The sequence below is a fragment of the Mus caroli genome, chromosome 17 (assembly GCF_900094665.2).
Source record: "Mus caroli chromosome 17, CAROLI_EIJ_v1.1, whole genome shotgun sequence".
NCBI classification, from domain to species: Eukaryota; Metazoa; Chordata; class Mammalia; order Rodentia; family Muridae; genus Mus; species Mus caroli.
This window is the reverse complement of record NC_034586.1, coordinates 44,500,394-44,510,440: the sequence shown is the minus strand read 5'-3', so window position 1 is coordinate 44,510,440 and position 10,047 is coordinate 44,500,394. Positions and strand designations below refer to the sequence as shown.

Below are 10,047 nucleotides of genomic sequence, written 5' to 3'. Positions count from 1 at the left end.
TATTCCCCCACCATCTATGGGAAAGTACCCAATGCTTATCACAAAGCAAGTTTAAAGAATGGGGTGTGAACTATGGGTTCCAGGGTGAATCCGGAAAGGAGCACAGTATCATAAGGGCACTTAGTAGAGTGTCCCCACAGATGCTGGGGCGCGGGGAGAGCCTCAGATGGCCCCAGTGTCTCCACGGCCAAGGTCACTGAGGGACGGTATAAAGGAGGCCCAAGTCACTGATCACAAGAGGAAGTGGGGCTCCCCCTACCCCATACCTGACGTCTTCCCTTTCACCTACCATGCCACGCCCACATTTTTATTCCAGAAGCTCTTAGCATGAGGGTCTTCCTGGCTTCTCTGAAGAGGGGACTAATTAAACCTGAATTGACACGGCACTAATTAGCTTCTTAATTACATGGAACCACATGATTAGAAGCACAGCAGACACTAATTTTTCATTAGAAAGCAGCCTTCCCCCCTCCCCTTTCCCAGGCCCTCTGCCCACTGAAAGCAGTAGCCCACCCCAGTCTCACCCCACCCCAGAGGATATCTGGGAGCGGTTGGTCTCACTGTTGGAGTCTGGATCCAGTGCCCTTTACCAATGCAAACACATATGCTTCCCAGGTGATCACAGATTCTCAAGTAGCCCGAGCTGACCTCAAGGCCTCAAGTAGCCAGGGATAACCTTGAACTCCTGATACTCCTAGCTACACCTCCCAAATACTAGAATCACAAATGTGGTCCACCAGTCCCTGTTGGTTTGGTGCTAGAGGTCGAACCTAGGACTTCAGGACTTATGTATGCAACAGAGCCACATCCCAGTCCCTCTTTTGACTTTTTTGTTTTGTTTTGTTTTGCTTTTTGAGATAGAGTTGCTCTGTGTGACCCTGGCTATCCTAGAACTCTCTCTTGGTAGACCAAGGTGGCCTTGAACTCACTGAGATCCACCTTCCCTTGCCACCCGGGTGCTGGAATTAAAGGCATATGCCACCATGCCCAGCATTTTTTTAAGAGACAAAATTTCATGTCTATCAGGCTGATAGCTAAAAATGGACTTGTATTGTACTGCTCTCTTTGCCTTTATCCCCCAAGAGCTAGGATTCCAGATGAGTGCCACCTCCTCTGGTCCCATCCGTAGGTTTCTGTTGTTTGCTTGTGTGTTTTTAACTTCAAGGTGACTCAAAAAGAATCATATGCAGTAAAAAAAAAAAAAAAAAAAAAAAACCAGATTTGTAACTTTGACTTTTGATCTCTTCCTGAACTAGCAACATTTAAGAGTGGTACTCATAGTTTGGTGTGGTAGCTTTGCCTTTAATCCTAGCAATCGGGAGGCAGAGGCAGATGAAGCTATGAGTTTGAGGCTAGCCTGGTCTACATACTGAGTTCTGGAACAGCCAAGGCTACATAGAGACCTTGTCTCAAAAAAAAAAAAAAAAAAAAACCAACAACAGGAAGTAAGGAAAACATAAAGACAAAAGAGAAAGAAAACGATTGGGATTCGCCTATGCTGGTTGACACAAGCTAGGGTCAGCTGGGAAGAGGAAACCTCACTTGAGAAAATGTGTCTATCGCTTGGCCTGTGGGCAAGTCTATGGGGCATTTTCCTGACGGATGAATGATGTGGGGGGGAGGGCAGCCCACAGTGGACCGTGCCACCTCTGGACAGGTGGTCCTGGGTAGTACAGCTGGACATGCTGGCACACTTCGGAAGAAAAGGCAGCTGGCTCTCTGTGTATTCAAGGCCAGCCTGGTCTACATAGTGAGTTCCAAGCCAGCCAACCAGGACAACACAGTGAGATCCTGCTGAGAGAGAGAGGGAGAGAGAGAGAGAGAGAGAGAGAGAGAGAGAGAGAGAGAGAGAGAGAGAGAGAGAGAGAGAGAGAGAGAGAGAGAGAGAGAGAGAGAGGGAGGGAGGGAAGGAGGGAGGGAGGACAAAGGAAGAGAGAAAAGTTAGCTGAGCAGTGTATGAGCAACAGGCCAGTAAGCAGCTCTCCTGCATGGCCCCTGCGTCAGCTCTGGGCTCCAGGAGCCTGCCCTGCTTGCGTTCCTATCCTGACTTCCTTCACCGATGACCTCTGAGTATTCCCTGGGACATTTCTCCAGGATATCACCTCCTCCTGTGAGACTCAGCCAGCAGATATGTGGCCTCCCTAGGCCCGTTTAGATTCCTGGGTGCACCGATAGGACCATAGCAGGTACAGCAGGAATGCCATTGGCCCTGCATATGGAATGGGTGGCCCCACATCTGGCCTCTCCCAGACACTCTCAGCTGTCCCCATTGCTCAGATGTGACTACCCACCAGGGACCAGGTCACGGCTGAGCAGCACAGGAGGGTACTGGTTCACAGACAAGCTGGTTACAATCCCAAGCCTGCTTCCCCCTTGAGGCCCTCCCTGATCACCCAGCCTTAGGAGGGTGCCCCGGCTCTACCTTCCACTGCCTTCACATCCTGGAGGGCATCCTCTGCCAGGACACAAGCCTCCCTACACACTTACCAGGGTTGTGCCAGGCACCATGTGCGTTCCACCGATAAACTCATTGAACCCTGTCTACACCCAGAAGCCCTTATCATCCCCCATCTTACAGACAAGAAAATCGAGGCAGAGGTGGAGTGACTGCACATTTTGATAGACCTAGACAGCGATCCCGGGCGGTCAAAATGAGTCCGTGCTTTTAACCCTTACTGTGATCACGTGACTGGTAGACCGTGGAGGAGGAGGATACCCACAGGACAAGAGCCTGTGAGCTTTGTGAAGTCTCCCGTTTTATTGGTAGGTCCTCTTTTCTTGCTTGTTTTTTAACAAGGATTTATTTATTTTATATGTATGGGTGTTTCACCTGCAAATGCATTGCCTGGGTGCCTGGTGCCTCCTCCCCCCACCCCAAGGTCAGAAGATGAAATCTGATCCCCTGGAAATGGAGTTACAGATGGGTGCAGCCACCATGTGGATGCTAGGAGCTGAGCATGGGTTAAGAGTATGAACTCTTCTTGTAGAAAACCGGAGTTCAGTTCCCCGCACCACATGTGCCTGCTCCTAACTACCTATAACTCCAGCTCCCGGCACTCTAGCGCCCTCTTCTGGACCTGCACTCACATGTGGACACAGACACACAGACACATAATTAAAATTTTCAAATGTAGCAGTGAGGGTCTGGAGAAGTGACAGGCTCTGGGTGCTCGTCCATAGAATGCAGGTTCAATTCCCAGCACGTACGTGGCCGCTCACAACCACCTGTGACTCCAGTTCCAGGGGATCTGCTGCCCACTTCATGTATAGTGCAGACAGACGCTCAGGCAAAAAAAAAAAAAAAAAGTACACATAAAAAATAAAATAAGGGCTGGAGAAATGGCTCAGTGGGTAAGAGCACCGACTGCTCTTCCAAAGGTCCTGAGTTCAAATCCCAGCAACCGCATGGTGGCTCACAACCATCTATGATGAGATCTGATGCCCTCCTCTGGTGTGTAGGTATACATGTAAGTAGAACAATATATACATAGTGAATAAATAAATCCTTTAAAAAATAATAAAATAAAATAAGCAAACCCATAAATAAATAAATAAATAAATAAATAAATAAACAAACTGTGTCAGAGAGAGAGACAGACAGACAGAAGATGTGGGGAGAGTTGGAGTTGCTTGGGAGGATGAGTGCTCCTAGATACAAGCACAGTGGGTGCTCAGGGTACTCACACTGAAAGGGCAATTTTGTGTGGGTTTCAAATTGCCTATACATGGATCTTTTTGTGCTCAGAGGGAGTGTAGCAGGCAAGATGTGCGAATGGCTCCACATGCAGGGCGCCCTGGGAACGTGCCCAGGCTCTGGGGACGAATGTCAAGGCTAAGCGGTGTCTGGTGATATGACTGTGGGTTGGGCAGCATGTGTGTGTCAGAGGATGTCCCCAAGACCCTTAGTCTAGGTGGTGCTGGAGCTGAGGGGGCCTGGCTGGGCCCAGGAGGTATCCCTGGCTGTCAGTCCCGTGGTGGGTGGGGGTGTCCCCACCAGTGGTGATCGAGCCTCTGCTCTCCCACCAGGCCTGCCAAAATACAGCAAGACAGGGTGTAATTACCAGCACTTACCGCGGCCATTACCCCCCTAGCTGCTGCGTGTGACACACGACCCGTCAGCCCAGCACTTGCGCCATTAAGGGGCCTCATTAGCATCCCCGGCTCTGAAGCAAAATTACCCTCAGTGCTCACTTCAAGATGTCATCAATTTTAATTTAGGGCCCAAAGATAGTACAATGGGAAGGCCCTCCCTGGCCTGCCGCATGCCATGTGAGCCAGAGGGGGAGGGGCTGCGGGGGGAGCCAGGCCACAGAGGGCACCAAGGGAGAGGGACAGAGGCAGGCAGAAGAGAGAACAGAGTCAAGGGAAAAGTGGATCTCCCCCAACAAAGAACTCGCCTAATGTAGAGCTTCTGTTGGTGCCCCATTAAAAGAGAATGGGGGGGGGCAGTGACCCCCTAAGGATGTCAGCAAAGTTTAGCTCCCCTTACTCCCATTTTAATTCATACAGCAGCCTGAATTAGTTATAGATTGCAATCTCATCAACAGATGGGGACACTGAGGCACAAAGAGACTCTGTCACGCAGCAGAGCCCACCAATAAGTGCTGGTCTCATTGGCTTTGTTGTTTCTGGCTTTCCACCCAGATGCTGTGGCCTTGTGGAACAGTCTCAGTCAACACATCTGGAACTTGGGTAGGCAAAGGCAGCCGTGCCCCTGCCTCACAGACTAAGTGCCACATGAGGCCAGGCCCTCATTTGGCCCCTGCACATTCAGACCTCTCTGCTCTACAAGTGTCCCATACCTGGAGTGTTCCCTTCTTCCTCCCCCAGGGGGAGCACTCCAGTCGCTCACTATCACGACACACACTAGCTTCAGCACTCAGTGACTGCTCAGCAGTTCCCTGGTGATGCCTCTCTAGCCTCAGGCTCCCACTCTCCACTTCTCTAAGAAGACTAGCTGGGGCTCCAGAATGACTGTCAGCCTGTCTCCCAAGGAATAAAGTGATGTCCTATGAAGGTTTGTTAAAAGGCTGTGTGACTAAAGACAGGGACAACCGTGGTCATGCTCTGGTCTCCCTGGGACAGAAATCTTAGCTCTTCTTCACCAGCCCTGCAGCCCCATGGGCACACTCCACACCCCATAATAGTTTCCTGACAGGCAGATCAAATGCCACACTGGCACTTCCCCGATGGAGGGTTGGTTTTCCAGACTACCTGGCTTAAAGGGTGGCTCTGCAGGGCTGTCCTTGGCTAGCATGCTCAGTTAAGATCTCATACTCCAGCCGGGCAGTGGTGGCACACGCCTTTAATCCCAGCACTTGGGAGGCAGAGACAGGAGGATTTCTGAGTTCGAGGCCAGCCTGGTCTACAAAGTGAGTTCCAGGACAGCCAGGGCTATACAGAGAAACCCTGTCTCGAAACAAACAAACAAACAAAAATCCATGGGCCTCAGTTTCCCTAAGTGTAAGGGAGAGTCCTCTAAGTCACATGGTATGAGGCTTGATACCAAGAGCAGGGAGCCGACTGCGTACATAGGCTGAGGAGCAGGACAGAGCCAATCACCACACCTGCAGGAGCCCTTCTGAGCTGTCTGTGTTCTCCCAGCCCCCCACCTGGCTGGCTGAGAGGAGAGTGAAGGGCCCCAGTCACCAAGCCCGTGACAGGGTCCTCACAGCAGCCAGCTCACAGAAGACAGATCACCGCCTTAATCACTCTGGAAAAGAACCCCAAGCCGATATAATATTATAATTAATTAATTCACTAAAAAGGTATTAAATTTCTCTCCCCCCTGTGGATATCATCTGAATTCATTGACCTTTAGAAAAATCACCCTCTAATTGTAACCAGGTCCAAAAGCATTTGCGGTCCATCCCTTTTACATTAATAATATCTTCCAGGACCTGGCTCTGGCTGCTTAAATATTGTATAATTCCACTGTCCCCCTCAGAAAAGGCAGCAAAGAAGAGATGAGTTCAGAGGAGAGCAGGGGGGACAGGGGCAGGACTATGGGTCTGGAGGCCTTGGAAGCCAGAAAGGCGTTAAAAGAGCTCTTTCCAGCTGGCCAGAGGGCTCAGAGGGCAGGGGAGGAGACAGACCTTGAGAGAGGGCAAGGGACAGGTGTTCCTGAAGTTAGGACTAGAAGTGTGTCTGTCTGTGTGTACACCAGCGTCTCACACCCTCAGCTCGTTAAAAGTTACAAAATAGCAAAAGAAGAATCCAATTGGAAAAAAAAAAATGGTGGGAGTGGAGATGCCAAGCAGGTTATCCTGAGGTCACAGTGTCTCTTACCCAGGTTGTCCCTGTAGAAATCCAGAACTGACAACCAGGGAAGTGGGAGCAGCTGGTGTGGGCAGACAGACAGACAGACATAGGAACTTGGGGTCCGGGGGATGGGCAGTCATGTATATGACCCAGCTCTGCCTGCTCAGCTCCTACCTCAGGTCCTCCCACATGGGACCCAAGAAAGCTATGGCTGCTAGGACCTCATCCCACCAGAGTTTGTCCCCAAGGCCTAAAGGGGGCTCCCTCACTGGAAGGAAACAGTTGGAGGGGCCATCTCTGCTTTACAGCACACATTGTCATTCTGAATGAGATTTTACCCTGCAGACATCCTGCCAAGCTTACTCATCATTTAAGGGTGAAGAACATAGTCCCCTTATTTAACTGGCAGTCATAACCCCCAGCCTGACTCCCTTGCTACTGCAGGTCAGGGTCTGGCCAGCCAGTCTCAGATACACATTTCTTGGTGGTTTGAACTACCAGAGGCAGCACCTGGCTTGGATTTCACCCCAGAGGGTGAAAGCAGCCCCAGGCAGGATGATGTGAACTACTCAGTCTTCAGACCGGCTCCTCAGACCGCTGTTGCCTGGGCCTGTGCGCCCTCGTGTGGACAGAACCCCACTCACACCCTGGTCCTGACCCAGTGCCCAGGCAGCAGGCTGTGAACAAATCAAAGGAAGGAAGCTCCAGGCCTTGGTGACAGGTGTAACTCGGGGTTTTTGACGGGTTATATGAGGAAGTAGAAGGCAGCTTCCCACGTCACTCCCCAGGGTGATGGAAATATCAGATCCAACAACACCTGAAGTGCTGGCCCCAGACCCCATGAGCCCCAAATCCCAGTCTCCAGTTGACCTCAGAGTTCGGGGTTTATCCCGTGGGTCTCATGAGGGTAAACCCCAGGCAATGGAGACCCGGAACTGGAAGGAGATATGGCCAGGCTAACTCAGGCTCTACAAGGTCAACCACACCTCCATCTGACCTTGATAGTAAGTAACCCTTCAGCTCAGGCAGCCTAGTGCCGTCTTGACCACGCCGTTTGGCCGCCTTTCTTTCTCTGAACATTCATTGCTCCAATATTGATTTGATCTCTTGTTCTTCAAAGAGGAGAAAAAAATTTAAATTCTTTTTAATTAGGCTCCTCTGGCCTTCTAGGGCCCTTTGAGGGGAAACCATTTTGGTCCCTGGCTAAAGAGTCTTGGAAACCGCGGAACTAAGAACCGCTAGAGACCCAGCCCAGGTTACTTCCTCATCCAGGAACCTGGAGCAAAGTGGGTCCTGAACCTCACTAGGGCATAGTGCCAGCCAGGAAGGGGAGTGAACCCTAAGCTTTGACTTCCAGCCAGGGTCCTGTGCTCTCATCTGTTCCAAATGGGTCCACTTCCCATCGCCATAAGGATACAGCCTGGTCTCCAGCTGGTCTGTAGCTACCAACACCGGGAAAAATGTTAAGGGCCACGCTAGAACGCCGGCCAGCCACACACCCACCTCCACTGCTGTTCAGACCACAGCTGGAGGCGTGGGTCCAGACCAGCATGGCTGCAGCGCCACCATGTGGCCTCAGTGAGACAATGCCCTCAGCCTCACACTGTCAAGGTTGTTTCTTTGGCCTCTGACTCCAAGAGAACCTCCTTCAGATCCTTCATGGAGCAATTGAATTCTTAATCCAAGAAGGAGTCCACTGGGCTGCCCGCCCCGCCCCGCCCCGCCCCCGCCCCGCCCCTCAGAGTCACGGGCTGAGGACGCGCCGCAGAGCCAGGACAACATACCTACAAAGCACAGTGTTTACTAAAGGCACAAAGTGGGAGGTCTGGGGGGGTGGGGTGCTCGCCACCCTGAACCCAGACTCCTCTTCTGGCCACCCCACCCTCATACCACCAGGGGAGAGCTGTTAGCACCAAATGGGGGTGGATGCCCCACTGTGGGGGAGTTCAAGCTGAGGGCGACAGGCTGGGTGCCATCTAGTCCCAGGAAGGCAGGCCCGGGCACCCCCAGACCAGCTGCTGCCTCAGAGGTACTTGTACCTCCTTCTCCAAAATGTCCTCCACAGGAGAGCCCAGGCTCAGGAGAGGGGCTCCCCTAGCANGATTTCTTCTTATTTCTCTTCTGCCTCACCCCTGTTCTTCCCCATCATAGTCATAGTACTGCNGCCAGAGGAGGGGGCCCGAAGCTGAGGGGGAGGGCTCCTCCAGCCCCATCGGCTGCCAGGCAGGCACTAAGTCCAAACAGGGTGGGGAGGAGCAGCCAAGGGGAAGGAGAGAGGCAGGGTAGGCGGCTACTTCACACCAAGTGCAGCCTGAAGGATGGGAGGGCTCTGCTCGGTCCTCCCAGCCTCCAGGCAGCCCCTGCTCCTTGGCACAGGGGCAGCCAGCGTCACAGAACATCACCCTCCTCCATGCTGAAGCTGCTCCNGCGGCTGCTGGCCTTGGAGGCCTCAGGAGACATGGTAGAGAAGAGGGGGTCAGAGGCCAGGGGGAGCAGGGAGTCGTCTAGGAGCATTAAGTCCAGATCCTTCTTGGACAGGTTGGGGAATGGGGAGCCATGCTCTGTCCCCAGGGTATCGGGGTAACCTGTGGGCCCCTCGTCGCCCCCACCCCCAAAGCTCAGGCCATGGCTGAAGTCCAGGTGATGGAANGGAGACTGTGGCTGGGCGGCCGAGGGCAGCGGAGCCTGGGGAGGGAGAGCNGGCATTTGCTCAGGCTCAGGGACCTCAGGCCCCAGCATCAGTGCCTCCCCTGGGCCATCCTCACTGGNCAGCTCTTGCTTCACCACCTGCTGGGCCAGCTCGGCCATATTCATACCCGACTGTGAGGTGGTGGGGAGGCTGTGCACACGTGCCTGCATCTCCAGCTCCTGTTTGGAATGGACAGAAGGATGAAATACACATGACAGCAGCCCAGGCTAGCCCTCCCTCCCTGTGGCCCACTGCACCACTTGCCCCCATCTCCTGTGACTATCTCAGCTGGAGGAACAGAGAGCAGAGGGCAGTGTGAGCTTAGACCAAGCTCTCCAGGCTGTAAGTTACAGCTGGCCAGCGGTTCGTGAAGCCACCATGGTACACACCTTGGCTAGCTCCCCCTCAGGATTTTAAACTGAGCTGGGTGGTGGGAATGGAAACCATCAAAACGCATTTCCTGAACTAAGGGTGAGTTCTCATTCACCAAAGCTAAGTTTTTGTAGGTGGAAAAAATGACTTCTATCACCCATCATGAACAATCCAATTTTAAAACCTGTGGGCTGCCGGGAGGTGGTGGCACACGCCTTTAATCCCAGCACTTGGGAGGCAGAGGCAGGCGGGTTTGTGAGTTCGAGACCAGCCTGGTCTACAGAGCCAGTGCTCTACAGAGAAACCCTGTCTTGAAAAAAACCAAAAAACAAAAACAAAACTTATGATCCACCAGGAATAGGCGTTGCACTTCTGGCAGGGTCCTGGCCCTCAGGCCTTACTTCTTAAGTCGGCCCAGCTGCTGGAGACTCCCAGTGCTGCCTCCCAGACACCCAGGGCGGGGGTAGTTAGTCCTGCTTCCTAAAGGTTAGGCACAGTGTGTAGCATTGCCCAAGGATATGTGCACTGAAGTGACTGTAGCCCCGTAACTGCCTGCGACCTGCAGAGTCAGGCATGGACCTGTAATCATAGCACTGTGGGGTGGGGGCGGGAGTGTAAGAGAGCCATAATTTCCAGGCCAGTCTGCTCAACAAAGAAACCTCCTGTTTCTCACATGGTTTTGGTTTTTTTTTTTTTTTTTTTTTTTTTTTTTTTTTTTAGTTTTT

At 52.4% G+C, this 10,047-nt stretch overlaps 1 protein-coding gene across 2 annotated transcripts in view; it reads right to left on the bottom strand.

The window, feature by feature from the left end:
- Nucleotides 1-8,046: 8,046 nt before the first annotated feature.
- Tfeb (transcription factor EB) overlaps nucleotides 8,047-10,047 on the bottom strand; it is a 55,221-nt gene continuing 53,220 nt past the window's right edge. For both annotated transcript variants that reach the window (XM_021185993.1, XM_021185991.1), the window contains one exon: nucleotides 8,047-9,129. In XM_021185993.1, the coding sequence (XP_021041652.1) occupies nucleotides 8,650-9,129 (480 nt within the window). In that variant the 3' untranslated portion in view covers nucleotides 8,047-8,649. The remainder of the gene's footprint in view (nucleotides 9,130-10,047) is intronic.